The 21,936-nt window shown below is 38.1% G+C and overlaps 2 protein-coding genes across 4 annotated transcripts in view; one reads left to right on the top strand and one right to left on the bottom strand.

The window, feature by feature from the left end:
- The window catches only part of tecra (trans-2,3-enoyl-CoA reductase a), a 30,540-nt gene extending 23,285 nt beyond the window's left edge, over positions 1 to 7,255 (bottom strand). For 2 of the 3 annotated variants that reach the window (XM_062049859.1, XM_062049861.1), the window contains exons 1-4: positions 5,981 to 7,255; positions 4,255 to 4,306; positions 4,139 to 4,183; positions 3,953 to 4,056 (exon numbers count right to left, since the gene is read on the bottom strand). In XM_062049859.1, coding sequence (XP_061905843.1) covers positions 3,953 to 4,056; positions 4,139 to 4,183; positions 4,255 to 4,306; positions 5,981 to 6,148 — 369 coding nt within the window. In that variant the 5' untranslated portion in view covers positions 6,149 to 7,255. The remainder of the gene's footprint in view (positions 1 to 3,952; positions 4,057 to 4,138; positions 4,184 to 4,254; positions 4,307 to 5,980) is intronic. The other variant, XM_062049862.1, reaches the window with a different exon arrangement.
- Positions 7,256 to 12,528: 5,273 nt separating this feature from the next.
- On the top strand, positions 12,529 to 20,757 carry dnajb1a (DnaJ heat shock protein family (Hsp40) member B1a). The gene is made up of 3 exons (XM_062049863.1): positions 12,529 to 13,404; positions 16,419 to 16,996; positions 20,140 to 20,757. The coding sequence occupies exons 1-3, from the start codon at positions 13,194 to 13,196 to the stop codon at positions 20,368 to 20,370; spliced, it is 1,020 nt and encodes a 339-aa protein (XP_061905847.1). The 5' UTR covers positions 12,529 to 13,193; the 3' UTR covers positions 20,371 to 20,757.
- The last annotated feature ends 1,179 nt before the right edge of the window (positions 20,758 to 21,936 follow it).

Here is a 21,936-nt window from a genome sequence, read left to right as displayed (position 1 = left end):
AAAATACATTAATGTCGGATATTCTGCTCCAACTTGACCAGTTTTACAAGGACACTAAGGCTACGTGAAACCTGAAATTACACCATTTGACAGCGCCAATACTTTCTGCATATCAGAGTCGTGTATAGAGAGAGTACGGCCAACCTGGTTTCTGACGATCTCAATGATTGACCAAAAGACACGGCCATGACTACATGGCGCCATGACTGCTCCCGAATTTGGCTGATGCTATGTGTTTGCGGCGCTTCCTCGTTAGTTGTTCGCCGTTCAGTAAAACTAGGATGATGCTATTTGGTAACAGCAAAAGAGAAAGTTTAAACACAATTACAAATAGACGGGAGTAGACATTGTAAGCCGAGGATGTCGTTGTGGCTTGTGCAGCCCTTTGAGACACTCGTGATTTAGGGCTATATAAATAAACTTTGATTGATTGATTGATAAGATTTTGGGTGTAATAATAGTTTGTCTCAGTCTAAAAGCACAGCCATAGCTCAAATACATTGGAGGCAGCCACAACAGTTAACATACTTTACACAAAAGTCACAATTTCTCCGTGATTGTTGGTCCAAAGCTAATAATCAGTCATTTTTTCAGTCATTCTGTGTATTTTTGTTTAAATTTCTTTAGAGATGTCCGATAATATCGGCCTGCCGGTATTATCAGCCGATAAATGCTTTAAAATGTAATGTCGGAAATTACCGGTATCGGTTTTTTTTAAATATCGGTATCGTTTGTTTTTTTTGTTTGTTTTTAATTAAATCAACATAAAAAACACAAGATACACTTACAATTAGTGCACTCCATCCATCCATCTTCAACCGCTTATCCGGAATCGGGTCGCGGGGACAGCAGCTCCAGCAAAGACCCCCAGACTTCTCTCTCCAGAGCAACATTTGCGACTTCCTCCTGGGGAATCCCGAAGCGTTCCCAGGCCAGAGAGGAGATGTAATCCCCCCATCTGGTCCTTGGCCTGCCGGGGGGCCTCCTCCCAGTGGGACGTGCACTAACCCAAAAAACCTCCCTCTCCCATTTACACTCATTCACACAAAAGGGTTGTTTCTTTCTGTTATTAATATTCTGCTTCCTACGTTATATGTGTTATACAGTGTGGTTCCCCGGCGCCACAGTCCAGGATAAGAATAGACTGCAACGCAGCGTACGTGCTGCGGAGAAGGTGATTGGCTGCAAGCTCCCATCCCTCCAGGACTTGTTCTCCTCCAGGACCAGGAGGCGTGTGGGTCGGATCACAGCTGACTCTTCTCACCCTGGACACACACTATTCTCCCCTCTCCCCTCAGGCAGGAGACTACGCTCCATCCAGACCCACACCTCCCGCCACCTGAACAGTTTTTTCCCCTCAGCCATCAGGCAAATGAACAAGAACTCCTAACAGCAGCTCCTTGAATTCCTTGAATCCCTTCCAAGTCTATCTGATAGCTCAGTCACAGCTCTTTTTATACCAAATATGTGTTATATGTGTTTTATGTCGCACGTTTGCACCAAGAAAAACTCCTAGTTTGTGAACCCGTTCTCAAACAATGGCAATAAAACTATTCTGATTCTGATTCTGATTCTGATATACACTACCGTTCAAAAGTTTGGGGTCACCCAAACAATTTAGTGGAATAGCCTTCATTTCTAAGAACAAGAATAGACTGTCGAGTTTCAGAGGAAAGTTCTCTTTTTCTGGCCATTTTGAGCGTTTAATTGACCCCACAAATGTGATGCTCCAGAAACTCAATCTGGTCAAAGGAAGGTCAGTTTTGTAGCTTCTGTAACGAGCTAAACTGTTTTCAGATGTGTGAACATGATTGCACAAGGGTTTTCTAATCATCAATTAGCCTTCTGAGCAAACACATTGTACCATTAGAACACTGGAGTGATAGTTGCTGGAAATGGGCCTCTATACACCTATGTAGATATTGCACCGAAAACCAGACATTTGCAGCTAGAATAGTCATTTACCACATTAGCAATGTATAGAGTGTATTTCTTTAAAGTTAAGAATACTTTAAAGTTATCTTCATTGAAAAGTACACTGCTTTTCCTTCAAAAATAAGGACATTTCAATGTGACCCCAAACTTTTGAACGGTAGTGTATATAAAGCCAGAAATCTTGGGGTTATTTTAGATTCTGATTTACATTTCGACAGTCACATCAAATCAGTAACAAAACCGGCCTACTATCACCTCAAAAATGTAACAAGACTTAAAGGGCTCATCTCAGCTCAAGACTTAGAAAAACTTGTACATGCCTTTATTACCAGTAGGCTAGACTATTGTAATGGTCTCCTTGTAGGTCTTCCCCAAAAAACTGTCAGGCAGCTACAGCTTGTTCAGAACGCTGCTGCTAGAGTTCTAACAAAGACCAAAAAATGTGAGCACATTACACCAATTCTTAAATCCTTACATTGGCTCCCTGTACATCAGAGAATTGATTTGAAAATCCTCCTGCTCACATATAAATCACTACATGGTCTAGTATATCACTGATATGCTCCCACTATATAAGCCCTCTAGATCACTAAGATCTTCTGAGACCAATCTGTTAGCGGTTCCAAGAGTAAACTCAAATCAAGGGAGAGCATCATTCAGTCACTATGCAACAAATAGCTGGAATAAACTTCCTGAAGATGTCAGACTTTCCCCAACTCTGACTACTTTTAAAACTAGACTGAAAACTTTTATGTTCACCTTAGCTTTCAGCTAAATCTTTTAATCTTTTAACTTTTAGCGTCCGCACTGTTTTTATTTTTATTGTCTGCATTTTAATTTTGCTTTTATTTTCTTTCATTTCACTTTGTTGTCTGTGAAGCACTTTGAGTCGGCCTTGTGTTTGAAAAGTGCTATACAAATAAAGTTGCCTTGCCTATATCAATATATATCAATAATAATAATAATAATAATAGATTTTATTTGTAAAAAGCACTTTATATTGAGTAAACAATCTCAAAGTGCTACAGTGTATTAAAAAAATTAATAAATAAAATAAGATAAAGAAATTTAAAAAATAAATATAAAAAGTGTATATTTATACTATATTATACAATAATACAATCTGCAAGGAATACAGTCCGTAAGCACACATGATTGTGCATGCTGCTGGTCCACTAATAGTACTAACCTTTAACAGTTAATTTCATTCATTTTCATTAATTACTAGTTTCTATGTAACTGTTTTTATATTGTTTTACTTTCTTTTTTATTCAAGAAAATGTTTTAAATTTATTTATCTTATTTTATTTTATGAATTTTTTTTAAAAGGACCTTATCTTCACCATACCTGGTTGTCCAAATTAGGCATAATAACGTGTTAATTCCACGACTGTATATATCGGTATCGGTTGATATCGGTACCGGTAATTAAGAGTTGGACAATATCGGAATATCGGATATTGGCAAAAAAGCCTTTATCGGACATCCCTATATTTCTTGTGCTGTGGGGTGCGTTTTATCGAGCCTGTATGAATGCAGCAGCAAAGTGCATCAAATACGGTCGCAAAATTACACATGCACGAAATAAAAGCATGTTTTATGGTGTGTTTATGAGCTGGAGTATGTTTAGAACTATATGTAGACATATTATTTTGCTTGGTTTTAATTGGTTTTACCCTTTAAAAATCGTTTTTTAATCATATTTATTTTTTATATTGTCTCTGTATTGGTTTTCTATTCATTTATTCTTTGTTTTTATTCAGTCATTGGTGTAGCATAATATTGTTTTTAACATGGCTGTGCAGCACTTTGGAAACATTCTTGTTGTGTAAATGTGCTATATAAATAAAGTGGATTGGATTGGTTTCGGCAGAAAAATTAACGTCAAAACAACAGCAATTGCATTTATCCTTGATAGCAAAAATACCGGCTGTTGTTTAGTTGGCCATACTGTCTTTATAGACTGTATATTAGTAGCTTAAATATAGGAGGCGCATCTGCACGTGTGTGGACTCACTGTTCCCCATGTGAGTTGAGGTCCGAGGTCGCTGAAGTAAAAGCTCGCTGTGGTTCCCACAGGAAGGGTTTGGAGAACTTCTTCATCCCTGAGACATTTAGTCTCTGAAAAGGAAAGAAAACCACATTCAGCCAATCAAGATCACATGACCTCCTGCCAATCAAAAGATAGGATTGTGGCTCGTACTTGGATCCAGGCGCAGGGATTGTCTGGCCGGGTGCCACTTAGGATCTGTTGAAAATGCGCGCGTTTATGTTGTCATGTTGGAAGTCATTTGTGAGTTTGTCATGTTGTTGACTTACATGATTTATGAAAAAGGGCCTTGATATCCAGAACCGTGGCGGTTGGCTCCACCTGTGACCACAGCGGTGCAACAATGCACATTTGTTTTCACTTGTTGTAGGGAAGATTTTTAGGTAAAGAAAATGTTGCAAAATACATCACATAATAATATTTATTTTCACTTTTAACATGTCGATCTGTGTAAATTAATTCAGCTTTAATTGATTAAATATCAAATATCAAATACAGTTTATATTTCCAGGATTCTGATTACTTAGTTTCACATTTTTTAAGAGGGGAAAAAAAAGGACAACCAAAATAAAACACACACATCCTTTTTCAAAATCTTTAGTGAGTCACACTGTTATCATTCCAGTAGCAAGGCACCTTTGTGGTAAACAATCAAATACATTTTGCTGCATGCTTCGAATGGGGAAAATATAGCACCATCTGGTGGACAACTACGAACATAAAAAACTGAAAACCAGATTTTTACGTGATAATATATCATATTGTAGGTGTTTATTGCACTTTGCATTCATAGTTTGCTGTCTTTTACATTTTTGTTGTGTTTTGCTTGGTCTGAGAAGTAAAATATGTTCATATGTTGTTAATATTCAGTGTTTTATTGTTCATAGTTAATATCGTAAATCCCACTTTCTTTATTTTTAATGTACATTTTGGGTTTTCCATTCAGTAAAAAAACTGTAAAATTCCACTCCCATTTTTTTGAGGTGGTCTGTCTGACGTTTTTAGAACTCCATCGGACATTGTGACTTTTGGTATCAGTGTTCCTGACAAAAGGGGACCCAAACACACATATTGTACAGCAGATTTTTACAGCTAAATGTGTACATTTACCAGTGCCTCCATGGAAATGCCCCCCTTCTACCTCAAAGAACTACTCACCCCCAAATCCTCCACACAACACCTCCGGACAGGCTAACCTCCTCCAACCTCCGAGGACAAAGCTACGAACAATGGGAGACCGGGCTTTCTCCTCCGCCACTCCCAGTCTATGGAACGCTCTCCCTGACCACCTGAGGGCACCACAGACTGTGGATGCTTTTAAAAAAGGCTTAAAAACCCTTCTTTTTAAAAAAAGCCTTTTTTTAGATATATGCATACTAGTTTTAGCTATTTGGCTGTTCTAGTTTTTATTTGTATTTATTTTTGATTTTTATACACTGTAGCACTTTGAGGTTGATTACTCAATGTAAAGTGCTTTTTACAAATAAAATCTATTATTATTATTATTATTATTACATACCTTGGCCCCCCAGACACATGTTTTTCTCTCAATGTGGCCCCTGAGTCAAAATATTTGCGCAGCTCCGTCTTAAGGGTTAGCAAGGATGTCATGGCGTTACCTCGCAGAACCCAACATGAGTGTAGTGATGTCACCGCTGTTAATTATAAGCACTTAGCAGGATAGCTAGAGATCGCTGTGATATTAACGAGCATTTATTCGGCTCTTCTATTTTTACAGAATCCTTGCAGTCGGAAGACTTAATCGCGCTGCTGAGAGGACGCCACTTCGGCACACGTTTGTCCAAAGCTATCTTGTGACATGAAAGTCTTCCTGGGAGGTGACAAAGAGCCAAAAGGAACCATAAACGTTACAACATGCTTGTTATTCTTCAGCTGTCTTAGTTCGTTAGGGTCAAGGACTTCAAACAGCATGCAATGATATATATTTATATACATCATTGTACATCGTAAAAAAAGAAAAACTTGCATCCTCACCTTGTCCAGGAGTAGAAGTTTCTCCTTGGTCTTAACATCCACAATCTCTACCTCAAAGTACACAATCCTTTTGGGCTTTTTTGGAGGTTTAGGTCTGGGCCTGGACGCAGCCTTCTTCTCTGGTTCTGCACCGTTCACATTCTTTGCCTCTAAGGCCAGAACATCCATGATCCCCCGCCCCTAAAGAGACTGGACTGGTCGTCCCCACGTCCTGACACAAGTGGATTTGCTGCTCTCCTCACCTCTGTAAATATCTTTCGCTGTGCCAAGGGGGGAGCGAAAAAATGCCTGGAAGACGAGCCGGTGCGGAAGAACACGACACTGGGAGCCTCACCTGAATAGCACGGACCGGAGCCCCAGTCATGCTCGCAAACACACTCGCTGAAGACGAAACCGGAGAGTCGCAAGACATAATCCACAGAGCGCCATTTGCAAGGCTAAATATAAGCCAGCTGATTTGCTCTTCGCACAGCAGCTCGCCTGGTAACCTTGGGACGCCGCTTACGGAACACAATACCAACGTGTGGTCTTTGGACGCCGCTCAACTACGGCTTCTGTAAAAGCGACCGGAGACTCAACTGCTCTGCTTCTGGCTTTGGCAGCTCAAGAAAGGCCCAATTGAAAGCCCGATGGGAGGGAAGAACGACCTCCACATGCCAACACACATACACTAACCCCCTTTCCTTACTCCCTCCATGACCTCGGACCACCTGTGTGCCGGGTATTCTTTCCTCTACCTGACCTCTGCGAGAACAAAATTGGACGGAAAAGGCATTCCAAAATCCATGCGGCCCTTTTTTTGTTCCTGCTCACTCTCCTGTGTGAGGCAATATGTAAAGTATAATCCACTGAATTGTAACATTATTGTGTATAAATAAACCGCATGGAAAACCATCTATTCCCACGGGGGCCGGACGGGTAAAATCATGGCATAATTACTTTAAAAATACAACTACGACAACTTCAGATTGTTTTCTTTGTTTTACTTCGGCCCAAAATAAAACAAGCACATTCTAAAAACATTTCAAGTTAGTGGCAAATTTGGAGGGAAAAAATGGTGCAGTTTCAAAAACACCATAGAGAACATAATGAACTAAGACTTCATCTCAGTGTTTCTACAAAGCAATTCAACTTTAAGTCACAGCCCATCTAGGATTATACAAAAAACAAATAAAGCATAAATAAACATTATTTTATGTATCAAATAACCTAATTTGTCATTTCCACTGTTCACTTTCTTAAAATTTGCACAGAAGACACTATTCCATGAATTGATTAACGTGGACCCCGACTTAAACAAGTTCAAACTTATTCGGGTGTTACCATTTAGTGGTCAATTGTACGGAAGATGTACTGTACTGTGCTAATAAAGGTTTCAATCAATCAATCAATCAATTCTTTACAGAACTATATCAATGTGCAGTGTCTCATGCAGCATTTTAAGTGGGGTTACCAATTGTTTATTTTACTCTTGTTTGTTTTATGTTGGGTCGAGTGGGAGGAGTCACAGCCCCGCTTTACCATGTACCTCTTCCTTGGTATACTTGCTCGCCCCGGTATAAACTATTTGCTTGCCTAACAGAATTTCGGTAACTCTTTAGTAAAAGGAACATATTCTAAGTAACAAAGACTTAATTAAGAGTTATTTGGACACTAGGAACATAAAAGGGTTAGGGTTATTAATAAGCAATAATTCTGAGGTTATTGAGGGAAGACTCTTAGTTAATGGCTTACTGCTTGTATAATAAGGTCATGCAGAATAAGGCATTAATAAGTACTTAATAACGACTAATTAAGAGCCAGTATGTTACTAATTTACATGTTAATAAACTAATTAATGGTGAATATGTTCCCCATACTAAAGTGTTACCAGAATTTCTATTGCGACATCCAGAGGACATATTTAGAAAAACAGTTTCTTTAAGTTAAAAATGCTGCGCAAATTTACACTGACTCATCTCGCGGGCCGGATTGAACCTCTTCGGGGGCCTGATCCGGCCCGCGGGCCGCATGTCTGACATCACCGCTCTGATGGTGTCCCCGCCGAAGCCCCTGTCCTTTTGATACCAATTTTTTCATGGGGACACAAACTTTGCCTGGCAACAACCGATTGACAATGCCAACAATATTTCATCAGAACATGTGTCATTATTCTTTAGTCCATTTAAAAAAACAGCATGGGCCGTGAGCTGTCAATTTAAAGGGGGTTTAAGTTGTATTCTATAATAAATGAGACAATACAACATTTTAAACATGAAAATCATCTCGACCTTAGCCGCGAGCTAACCGGCTTAGCCATTAGCTAACCCATCCATCCATCCATTAATGGACAAGATTGAAAATTGGGTAAAGGTTTCAGTTATTGAAACAGCTATATATCTGTGTATGCATTATATTGTTATAGTTAAGGTAATGTTAACACTTAAGGAGAACTTACGGAAATAGTGGGAAAATACATATTTTTGCTAACTATAGATGTGACATTTGTGAACAAATCGAGTCTTTTAAATGGCTCTTTTAAATGACCAATATGAAATGATTCACAGCTGCGAGCCGTTATTTCGGGAGGTGTTTTTTTATGCACATGCAGATACAGCGTCACCCGACTGGCAACTGGACTAAAAAATGAGTCAACGGCATAGAAATTGTAACAGCATTTGTACTTATTTATTTGTATTCACTTTTCTGGTTCATTGTTTTGATATGTACAGTAGTTCAAGCGTACGCACACAGGTAACATGATACTGTACAATTTAGTATTTGGTACATTGTTGTTATGTCTTCTTTTTTATTCTAGTCTTATTCATACTCTTTTTGAAACAAACATATTTTTCATTCTTACTTATTATCTGTGTATGTTTCTATTGGTGAAATGCTCTAGTGCTATAAAGTTTTTTAGGGGAGAGAAAATTCAAAATAATGATGTCACTGTCAAAGCATAGGTACATGGCAAAGGTATGGACTGTTTACAAAAAAAAAAAAATTGGTGGTCTTGTGATGAGGTGGCGACTTGTTCGGTGTGTACCCTGCCTTCCGCTCGAATGCAGCTGGGATAGGCTCCGGCACCACGCGACCCCGAGAGGGAAAAGCGGTAGAAAACGGATGGATGGATTATAGCCAATATGTCAGAGAAATTACCACCAATATAGTCATATTTGAGTAAATTTAAATTATTCTGATCCACATTTTATCTTATAATTGCTATCAGTAATTGTTTCCGTGCACCAATTTTTTCCAACACCATTCCTACCGTCAAGCATGGTGGTGATAGTATTATGCACTGGGCCTGTTTTGCTGCCAATGGAACTGGTGCTTTACAGAGAGTAAATGGGACAATGAAAAAGGAGGATTACCTCCAAATTCTTCAGGACAAGCTAAAATCATCAGCCCGGAGGTTGGGTCTTGGGCACAGTTGGGTGTTCCAACAGGACAATGACCCCAAACATACATCAAAAATGGTAAAGGAATGGCTAAATCAGGCTAGAATGAAGGTTTTAGAATGGCCTTCCCAAAGTCCTGACTTAAACGTGTGGACAATGCTGAAGAAACAAGTCCTTGTCAGAAAAGCAACACATTTAGCTGAACTGCACCACTTTTGTCAAGAGGAGTGGTCAAAAAATCAAGCAGAAGCTTGTGGATTTTTTTGATTGATTGATTGAAACTTTGAGTTTGAGTTTGAGTTTATTTCGAACATGCAAGCATACATACAACATGATACATCACATCACATTGTTAGTAGATGGCTACCAAAAGCGCCTTATTGCAGGTAAACTTGCCAAGGGACATGTAAGCAAATATTAACATTGCTGTATGTATACTTTTGACCCAGCAGATTTGCTCACATTTTCAGTGGAGCCATAATAAATTCATAAAAGAAGCAAACTTCATGAATGTTTTTTGTGACCAACAAGTATGTGCTCCAATCACTACATCACAAAAAAATAAGAGTTGTCGAAAGTATTGGAAACTCAAGACAGCCATGACATTATGTTCTTTACGTGTATATACACTTTTGACCGAGACTGTATTTAGGATACATAGCTTAGCTACATGTAGCTTGTTACTGCCCATCACTGTTTGGGACCCGAACCCTAATCCCAGCATATTTGCAGTAAACTAAACAATGACTGCAAACATTAGTATCTGAAACAAGAAAGCGCGTTCAATAGAATGTTAACATTTACCGTAAATAAATAAAAGCAAGACTGTTTCCACACGAAACCGGAAGTTGTTTCTATGCTAACGAGCTTAGCCATTATTAGCCACTAGCTAACTAACAGACAATTGATTGATTGATTGACTGAAACTTTTATTAGTAGACTGCACAGTACAGTACATATTCCATACAATTGACCACTAAATGGTAACAGCTGAATAAGTTTTTCAACTTGTTTAAGTCGGGATCCACGTTCATCAATTCATGGTAAACACGACACGATTTAAAATAGCTTACAAGTTTCAGTTATTGAAACAGCTGTGTATGTATACATGTCGTATATAGTCAAAGTTTAGGTAATGTTAAGATTAATTTACGGAAATATTGGGACAACTCGCATATTAGCGATAGTGTCGCGCTGTCAACTGCGCATGCGCATGGTGAACTACTGTAATAAAAACTATATTAAGTCCTTAAGTTATGTATACTTAGTTTTACTGCCAGCATATTAACAGTAAACTAAAACCGTAGCTTTAAAGAATTGTATCCGAAACAAGAAAGCGCGTTAACATTTACTGTAAATAAATAAAACCAAGACGGTTTCCACACGAGACCGGAAATTGTTTTGATGCTAACAAGCTTAGTCATTATTAGCCACTGGCTAACTAACAGACGATAGATATTCATGGACAAGATTTAAAATAGCTTACAAGTTTCCGTTTTTGAAACAGCTGTGTATCTATACATGTCGTATATAGTCAAAGTTAAGGTAACGTTGAGAATAACTTACGGAAATATTGGGAAAACTCGCATATTAGCGATAGTGTCCCGCTGTCAACTGCGCACGCGTATTGTGAACTATTGTAATAAAAACTATACTAGGTCCTTAAGTCATGTATACTTAGTTTTACTGCCAGCATATTAGCAGTTAACTAAACCGTAGCTTTAAAGAATTGTATCCGAAACAAGAAAGCGCGTTCAATATAATGTTAACATTTACCGTAAAGAAATAAAACCTAGACTGTTTCCACTTGAAACCGGAAGTTGTTTTGATGCTAACAAGCTTAGCCATTATTAGACGACAGATCTTCATGGACACGATTTAAAATAGCTTACAAGTTTCAGTTATTGAAACAGCTGTGTATCTATACATGTCGTATATAGTCAAAGTTTAGGTAACGTTAAGATTAATTTACGGAAATATTGGGAAAACTCGCATATTAGCGATAGTGTCCCGCTGTCAACTGCGCACGCGCATTGTGAACTACTGTAATAAAAACTATATTAAGTCCTTAAGTTATGTATACTTAGTTTTACTGCCAGCATATTAGCAGTAAACTAAAACCGTAGCTTTAAAGAATTGTATCCGAAACAAGAAAGCGCGTTAACATTTACCGGAAAGAAATAAAACCAAGACGGTTTCCACACGAGACCGGAAGTTGTTTTGATGCTAACAAGCTTAGCCATTATTAGCCACTGGCTAACTAACAGACGATAGATATTCATGGACAAGATTTCAAATAGCTTACAAGTTTCAGTTTTTGAAACAGCTGTGTATCTATACATGTCGTATATAGTCAAAGTTAAGGTAACGTTGAGAATAACTTACGGAAATATTGGGAAAACTCGCATATTAGCGATAGTGTCCCGCTGTCAACTGCGCACGCGCATGGTGAACTACTGTAATAAAAACTATATTAAGTCCTTAAGTTATGTATACTTATTTTTACTGCCAGCATATTAACAGTAAACTAAAACCGTAGCTTTAAAGAATTGTATCCGAAACAAGAAAGCGCGTTAACATTTACCGTAAAGAAATAAAACCAAGACGGTTTCCACACGAGACCGGAAGTTTTTTTGATGCTAACAAGCTTAGCCATTATTAGCCACTGGCTAACTAACAGACGATAGATATTCATGGACAAGATTTAAAATAGCTTACAAGTTTCCGTTTTTGAAACAGCTGTGTATCTATACATGTCGTATATAGTCAAAGTTAAGGTAACGTTGAGAATAACTTACGGAAATATTGGGAAAACTCGCATATTAGCGATAGTGTCCCGCTGTCAACTGCGCACGCGTATTGTGAACTATTGTAATAAAAACTTTATTAGGTCCTTAAGTCATGTATACTTAGTTTTACTGCCAGCATAATAGCAGTAAACTAAACGGTAGCTTTAAAGAATTGTATCCGAAACAAGAAAGCGCGTTCAATATAATGTTAACATTTACCGTAAATAAATAAAACCAAGACTGTTTCCACATGAAACCGGAAGTTGTTTTGATGCTAACAAGCTTAGCCATTATTAGACGACAGATCTTCATGGATAAGATTTAAAATAGCTTACAAGTTTCAGTTATTGAAACAGATGTGTAACTATACATGTCGTATATAGTCAAAGTTAAGAGTAACTTACGGAAATATTGGGAAAACTCGCATATTAGCGATAGTGTCCCGCTGTCAACTGCGCACGCGCATTGTGAACTACTGTAATAAAAACGATACTAGGTCCTTAAGTCATGTATACTTAGGTTTACTGCCAGAATATTAGCAGTAAACTAAAACCGTAGCTTTAAAGAATTGTATCCGAAACAAGAAAGCGCAGGGAGTATGTTTTAACCAGTTTTCGTAAGAAATAAGTAAGAATAGCACATTTCCTGGTTTCCACACGAAACCGGAAGTGGTTGGCGTGAATGATCTCGCCACGAACGATGACACACGTCATGAACGCTGGCTTCTTCCAGAAGTTTCTTCCCGGCGATTCTCTGCTGCTGCTCCCTTGCGGCCCGTTACAGCAAACTCGCTGTTCGAACACGCCGCCTGACGTCGGGCGGTTGAATTTCGGTGACATTTGTCTCCTCGTCTTTGGCGCGCGACAGAAAAGTCGTCGACGTGTTCCAAGTCAAACCGGCTAACCTTTGCCTCTTGCTAGCGAGCGAGGGGGAAGCTAGGCGTCGTTAGCCGCATGCTGGAGGCTGCTGATGTGGGAAGAAGAGGATCCATCTGGAATGTTCTCTTTTTGAAGACGGTGCTGAAGAAGTGACCGCTCAGTAGGGATGGGTAAAGATTATTACAAAGTGCTGGGGATAGCCAAGGGTGCCACGGAAGAGGAGATCAAGAAGGCGTACAGAAAGCAGGCCCTCCGCTACCATCCCGACAAGAACAAGTCTGCAGGGGCCGAGGACAAATTTAAGGAGATCGCAGAAGCCTACGACGTCCTCAGTGATGCAAAGAAGAAGGATATTTACGATCGATATGGCGAAGAAGGTAAGTGCATTCCTGGGCTAAATATTGAGGTGGTTTAGGAACTTGCTAGAAAGAACCAGAAATCAACGCGTGCATAATATAAAACTACTCAGCATCGGTTGCTAATGATCACCATAGACTTAAAACACCTACTGATTGTATTATTAAAATATGTGCAATCAGTGTTGGCGCTAGGAATCTTCAAAATGGGGTCCCACTTTTTTGTAAGCGTTTTGAAAACATGATAAATGCAGTGTTTTTCAACCACTGTGCAGCAGCAGCACACTAGTGTGCCGTGGGAGATGAGCTAATTTCACCTATCTGGGTTAAAAATATGTTTTGCAAAGCAGTAATTATAGTCTGCAAATGGTGTGTTGTTGTTGTTGAGTGTCGGTGCTGTCTAGAACTCGGCAGTGTAACCGTGTAATACTCTTCCATATCAGTAGGTGGCAGCAGGTAACTAATTGCTTCGTAGATGTCGGAAGCAGCGGGAGGCAGGGTGCAGGTAAAAAGGTGTCTAATGTTTAAACTTAAGAAAAGGCATTGAAGCTTAGGGAAGGCTATGCAGAACGAAACTACAACTGAACTGGCTACACAGTAAACAAAAACAGAATGCTGGACGACCGCAAAGACTTACTGTGGAGCAAAGACAATGTACATCCGAACATCAATCAATCAATCAATGTTTATTTATATAGCCCTAAATCACAAGTGTCTCAAAGGGCTGTACAAGCCACAACGACATCCTCGGTACAGAGCCCACATACGGGCAAGGAAAACTCACCCCAGTGGGACGTCAATGTGAATGACTATGAGAAACCTTGGAGAGGTTTCAACCACACCGGAAATGTGTCCCGTGAAAAAACATCCGACCGGAACTCTAATAACTAAAGTTCCTTGGGTGAATAATTTAGCTCACTACACCGGTATGTTTTAGTGCTTTCATAGCGAGTTTACTGACAGATATAAGTAAGAACTTTACACTAGTATATATTAGAAATGGCACTAAAACATTTACTACTAAAACATTTTGATAGATTTTTGAGCGCCGTGTGTAATGTTCCATATTTTCAATGGAACATTTAAAATGTTGCTGTTGTTTACTTGAGACTTATCTTTTATGTTTGACTGCCATCTACTGGTCACACTTATAGTTACACCCTGCACCAAATAAAATAGTGTAGTGTCCCGGAAGAGTTTGTACTGCAGGGAATTCTAGGTATTTGTTCTATTGTGTTTATGTTGTGTTGTGGTGCAAATGTTCTCTCAAATTGTGTTTGTCGTTGTTTAGTATGGTTTCACAATATGGCACATGTTTATGACAGTGTTGGCGTTGTTTATGCGGCCACCCTCAGTGTGACATGTATGGTTGTTGAATAAGAAAGCCCTTCATTCACTTGTACATGTGGTTCCCAAAAATCAATATAATCTCAATAATTAGCTCTGATTATTCAGATTTACGGTTTTTCTTAACTCCTCACAACGTTTCAAAAGCATTGAGGCGGGTCATCTCAACCTTATTGTCCGGGAAATACGGTAAACAAAACACCATCGGAGATCGATCGGTAAAAAATATATATGGAATATTCCGGAATTTCGCGTCTTTTCTGATTTCAATGTGTAAAAAGACACAAAAAGTGCGTTAACGCCAACACTGTGCAGTTAAAAGAGCTATTAGCTGTAATTTAATCATCTGTGGCCCACTTGTGGTTGTTTTCACGATCGTTTGAACATGCCATTTCCTTATTTTTGTAAGTGTGACACTTAAGTAAATTCTGATTTTTACCAAAAATGTCTGAAATTTTCATGTAAAATTGTGGACAAAAATTATATATTTGTACATATATATCATCATATATACATATATATGAACACAGAGTTGTATTACTGAGAAAACATTTTGAAATAGGAAAATTAAATTGTAATAGTAGTTTTAGTTGACCATTATCAAAATCTATTGTTCCTTTGAGAAAATTAATGCATTATAAGTAGAGATGTCCGATAATATCGGCCGATATATGCGTTAAAATGTAATAGCGGAAATTATCGGTATCGTTTTTTTTATTATTGGTATCGGGTTTTTTTTGTTTTTTGTTATTTGTTTTTTTTAATTTAATCAACATAAAAAACACAAGATACACTTACAATTAGTGCACCAACCCAAAAAACCTCCCTCCCCCATTTACACTCATTCACACAAAAGGGTTGTTTCTTTCTGTTATTAATATTCTGCTTCCTACATTATATATCAATGTATATCAATACAGTCTGCAAGGGATACAGTCCGTAAGCACACATGATTGTGCGTGCTGCTGCTCCACTAATAGTACTAACTTTAACAGTTAATTTTACTAATTTTCATTCATTACTAGTTTCTATGTAACTGTTTTTATATTGTTGTACTTTCTTTTTTATTCAAGAAAATGTTTTAAATTTATTTATCTTATTTTACTAATTTTTTAAAAAAGTACCTTATCTTCACCATACCTGGTTGTCCAAATTAGGCATAATAATGTGTTAATTCCACGACTGCATATATCGGTTGATATCGGTATCGGTTGATATCAGTATCGGTAATTAAAGAGTTGGACAATATCGGATATCGGCAAAAAGCCATTATCGGACATCCCTAATTATAAGTTATTAAATGTACAAGTCTGTTACAATAATTTGTTTTAAAAAAAAAAGAAAGACATACATTTTTAAATATTATCACCTTAATTTGTTTTATTTTAAAAAGTAATATTTTATTGTTGGATTAACATATTTATTTGTTATATTTATTCTCATAACATGAGACAACACAAGTTAAGAATAACATGACAACTTTTCCCCCATAATCTGACTTATTTGTGTCTATAATTGTTAGAAATCACCTATCAATATTACATTTTTAAATGTTTTATTTCTGTTTGGATTATCAATCAATCAATCAATGTTTATTTATATAGCCCTAAATCACAAGTGTCTCAACATCAGGAAATATTTTTGAAGGGTGTACACATTTCGCTTTTATTTTCTCTCTTCTATTTTAGGCCTGAAGGGTCCAGCTGGAGGCGGGGGTGGAGGTCACAGCGGCGCCACCTACAGCTACACCTTCCATGGAGACCCTCATGCCATGTTCGCCGAATTCTTCGGCGGCCGCAGCCCCTTCGATCACTTCTTCGCGCAGAACGGCGACGACAACAACATGGACGTCAACGACCCCTTTGCCGCCTTCAGCATGGGAGGCATGGGTGGCATGGGCAACTTCCACCGGCCCTATAAACCCCACCAGGGCGGCGCCCGCGGGAAGAAGAAGGACCCGCCCGTGGTGCACGAGCTAAAGGTGAGCCTGGAGGAGGTGTTCTCGGGCTGCACCAAAAAGATGAAGATCTCCCGCAAAAGACTGAACCCAGACGGCCGCACCGTGCGCTGCGAGGACAAGATTTTGTCCGTGGACATCAAGCGCGGCTGGAAAGAGGGCACCAAAATCACCTTCCCTCGGGAGGGAGACGAGACCCCCACCAACATTCCCGCCGACGTGGTGTTTGTGGTCAAAGACAAACCTCATCCCGTGTTCAGGAGGGAGGGCTCTGATATTATTTATCCTGCAAAAATATCCCTTCGAGATGTAAGTACTCTCATTTGTCACTTCATTAGGCACACCTCAGCCCTACCTCTCATCACATTACCACAATGTTAAAACCCTGTCAATCAAAAATGAGCATTTTTCTAGTCATATTTCTTATTTTCTATATTTTTATTCTATTTTTCATTTAGTATTTGGAGACTCTCATTCATAACCTTCCTTTTTTTTTGCAAATATTTTATGTTGAAAAATGTAGAAGATGCGGAACAGTGTGGTTTTCTACAGCTAACATATTGCAGTGTTTCCCACACATTCATTTATTTGTGGCGGCCCGCCACGAAAGAATTAAGGCCGCCACAAAAAAAAAAATTAATTAAAAAAAAAATATATATATATATTTTTTTTAATTTGTTTTTTTTGTGTCCTGTCAAGCTTCTCCGGCAAATCATATAGTTGATGTAGATGCCCATATCGGCTGTTCAGATTTACTTTACAAAAGAGAAGTGCAGGATCAAGATTTTTGGAGCTCTTTGTTCAGTGGATCAGATGTTTGATGAAGCTCTGTGTCTATCTACCACCACTACTGTTTTCTGTTTATTTGTTACTGACTGTGGCAGGACACCTCTGCCTCTGTTTCACTTTATGTTGCTGGTAAATAATATGGTTGTAGTAGTAGGCTAAAGTTAAATTATTTAGTATGCACTAATTAAAGGGGCAGAGCTTTGAGACATTTTAGCTTTTATATTTTATAAGATATATTTTTTGTAAGAACCACAATTAATAAATATATTTCAGTGAATAACTTATTGTTCAAATCTGTATATAAATATGTACATAAAGTGTTGTAATTATATTGTAAAATGGATGGATGGATGGACGTTTAAAACAAAACTGTTATTATTAATTAGTAAGTATACATTTTTTGAGCCTTTTTAGAGAAAATCAAATCATTGTAGTAAATTATGCAAATTACTCGATGATGTCATGGTGACAACGCCCATAGCCACGCCCCCACCGCCACAGGTATCTTGGCAGTTTATGGGAAACACTGCCTGTCAATCAAAAATGAGCATTTTTGTCATCATATTTCCTATTTTGTATATTTGTATTTTATTTTTCATTTAGTATTTGGAGACTCTCATTCATAACCCTCCTTTTTTTTGCAAATATTTTATGTTGAAAAATGTAGAAGATGCGGAACAGTGTGGTTTTCTACAGCTAACATATTGCAGTGTTTTTTAGCAGGGGTGGTTATTTACGCAATTTAACTATTCAATCACTTAACCAAACATTATTTATATAGCACGTTTTAAGCATTGCTTGATTGATTGAGACTTTTATTAGTAGATTGCACAGTACAGTACATATTCCGTACAATTGACCACTAAATGGTAACACCCCAATAAGTTTTTCAACTTGTTTAAGTCGGGGTCCACGTTAATCAATTCATGGTACAAATATATACTATCATCATAATACAGTCATCACACACGATAATCATCAGAGTATATACATTGAATTATTTACATTATTTACAATCCGAGGTGTGGGATATGGAGGGGTGGGGGGTTAGGTTTGGTTGATATCAGCACTTCGGTCATCAACAATTGCATCATCATGGACCAATGTCCATTTCTCACAGTGTAGGTGTGACTTGGTAGGATATGTACAGCAAGTAGTGGACGTAGAGGGAGAGATCAGAAAGCATAAGAACAAGTATATACATTTGATTATTTACAATCCGGGGAAGTGGGATGTGGAAGGGGGAGGGTGTTAGTTTAGGGTTGCACAGGCAAGTTGCTTTAACACACACTATTGACAATTATATGACATGGCAGAACACTGAGGATTGGGGCAAAACGCCGCCATTGAGGCATCTTTACTGGAGAATAACTTAAAAATCTTATTAAATATATTTTAAAATCTACACTACCGTTCAAAAGTTTGGGGTCACCCAAACAATTTAGTGGAATAGCCTTCATTTCTAAGAACAAGAATAGACTGTCGAGTTTCAGATGAAAGTTCTCTTTTTCTGGCCATTTTGAGCGTTTAATTGACCCCACAAATGTGATGCTCCAGAAACTCAATCTGCTCAAAGGAAGGTCAGTTTTGTAGCTTCTGTAACGAGCTAAAGTGTTTTCAGATGTGTGAACATGATTGCACAAGGGTTTTCTAATCATCAATTAGCCTTCTGAGCCAATGAGCAAACACATTGTACCATTAGAACACTGGAGTGATAGTTGCTGGAAATGGGCCTCTATACACCTATGTAGATATTGCACCAAAAAGCAGACATTTGCAGCTAGAATAGTCATTTACCACATTAGCAATGTATAGAGTGTATTTCTTTCAAGTTAAGACTAGTTTAAAGTTATCTTCATTGAAAAGTACAGTGCTTTTCCTTCAAAAATAAGGACATTTCAATGTGACCCCAAACTTTTGAACGGTAGTGTATGTAAAACTAAAATATAAATTGTAAACAAATGAAACATAGAATAGGGAGATGGTAGTAGTAATAACGGCACTGAATACAATTATTTAAATAAAGTTATGACCCTAAAAAGAGTTAAAAAATGATTAAACCCCAGTTTAACCGTTGTGTGAAGAAGCAATTGTATTATATTTTTGATACTGTTTTTTTCACAAACTAATACAGCAAAGAAAACATGTTTGAATATTTTTTTCACATAATCCTGATATATTATTACATACATTTGCAAGTCCAATTCATTATGCTAATGTATAATCATTTATATTCAATACATATTATTACATTGCATCATGTAGTAATAATTTATTCTGATTTATGTCAAATTGCCTTTGAAATGCATGAATGTTGTCCATCTGTGTCGGCCCTGCTATGAGGGGGCGACTCGTCCAGGGTGTTCCCTGCTTTCGATCCAAGTGCAGCTGGGATAGGCTCCAGCCCCCCGCGGCCCCAAGAGGGACGAGCGGTAGAAAATGGATGGATGGGCAGTAGCTTTTTCCCTCTTGAAACTTGTCATGTGGTTCCATGTAAAATAACAGTGCAAAGATCACTGCAGCCACCTAATGAGGGGAAAACAAGGCATCTATTTGAGGTGCCGCGTTTATTTCACTGGAATAACGTCAATTGGAGTGGAGGCCATGTCAAGCGGTGTGTAAGATGGCAGCAAGCGTGACAATGCGTGTGTCTTTGTGTCCAGGCGCTGTGCGGCTGCTCGGTCAGCGCCCCCACGCTGGACGGCCGCACCATCACCGTGTCCTCCAGAGACGTGGTGAAGCCGGGCATGAAGAAGCGCATCGTGGGGGAAGGCCTGCCCCTGTCCAAGCGTCCCGACAAGAGGGGCGACATGATCTTGGACTTTACGGTCAAATTCCCTGACAAACTGGGACAAAACACCCGCGACGCACTCAGGCAGGTTCTCCCGCCATGATGCGAGGACACAACAACTCCCAACACTTCCAAGGCCGTTCTTCAGGGTGCTTAACTTTATTATTATGCTTTTTTAAAGCCTCATTTGACTTACAACGCCTAAAAACTGACAGAATCAAAGATTTGAGTATTTATTGTTCGCTGGATTCTATCAATGGACTTAAAGGTGTTTTGTTTTTGTACGAGTGAACCAACACTGAAACATTGAAGCTGTTTACTTCAGGGTTTTTTTTTTACTATCATCAGTTCAAGACAAACACTGAGCCAAGTAAGAGTTAGGACCTACCAAGTATCAGGGCCACACTGAAACAGAAAAACAACACCAATTGTTTTTAGAGAGGAAAAAGTCCTTTTTGGGGGGAAATCGTCTAAATATTTTAATCTAATGATGTAACTTATTTTTTTATTTTTTTTATATTTTTTTTTTTATTTTTTTTTATTTTTTTTCCCCAATAATGTCCTGCCCAGCTTCTCGGGCAAATCATATAGCAGATGTAGATGCCCATATCGGCTGTTCAGATTTACTTTACAAAAGAGAAGTGTAGGATACTTCTCTTGTTGCCTTACTTGTATTTTGACTTTATTAAATGTATTTATATTATCATTTGGTGCAGCCGGGCCGGAGCAGGAGGGGATAGAAAGAGAGAAAAAGGAAGACAGAGGGGGGAATTGTGGGGACAAGAGGGGGATGTAACTTCATGAGAAAAAGTTTTAATAATACCCCAAGAAGGGGTCATTTTACAAGAATAATGTTGTAGGAAAACATTCTAATTGTATAATAAATCTAAAGTTCTCATTTTATGACCAAAAGTGGTCTAAATATGAATACAAACAGTGTGTTTCATCACAAAAAACAGTGAAAATATTGGGACTATTATTTGTAGGAAACAAATGATAATAATAAAGCATCCTCTAATGACAATACATGATGTCAAAATATGACAAAAGAACTAGTTTTTTTTTTTTTATATTAAAACTTCGTAATTATAATAACTTGACATAACTATTATAATTATAAAGTTCTAATATTAAAATAAAACAACTAGGTTAAATACTGTATATTACAGTAAAGTTGTAATATTGAGGGGGAAAAAATTTACATTTTGAATACAAAGTTGTAATTTTATTAGAAAAAATATAAGATTATCATTTTGTGATACGAATATAATGTTTAACCAAAATAGTGTGAAAAATATAATGGCAAAATGTGTAATTTTGCTATACTAAAGTTGTACTGGCAATAAACATGTTAAATTGTAGTCTTACAATACATCATCTCTTTTTTTCTACATTTTTTTGTAATATTTGGACTTTCTTTCCCCCATAATATGACTTTATTATTGTAGGATTATGACTCCACCCAGGAGCAAGTTTGTCAGTGTGGCTCCTTGGTAGAAAGCCTCTTCATCATCCGTACTTCTCGGTTATTTACAGCCGAGGCGTTCAGTTGAACCACTCCCGTTACCTCCCTGAGAGGTCCTTCATCATGTCACCTCCCTGAGAGGTCCTTCATCATGTCACCTCCCTGAGAGGTCCTTCATCATGTCACCTATTTACGCTAAATATC

This window comes from Entelurus aequoreus, linkage group LG06, assembly GCF_033978785.1.
Source record: "Entelurus aequoreus isolate RoL-2023_Sb linkage group LG06, RoL_Eaeq_v1.1, whole genome shotgun sequence".
NCBI classification, from domain to species: Eukaryota; Metazoa; Chordata; class Actinopteri; order Syngnathiformes; family Syngnathidae; genus Entelurus; species Entelurus aequoreus.
Note: the sequence above shows the minus strand (reverse complement) of the source record. Positions and strands in the feature narration are given on the sequence as shown.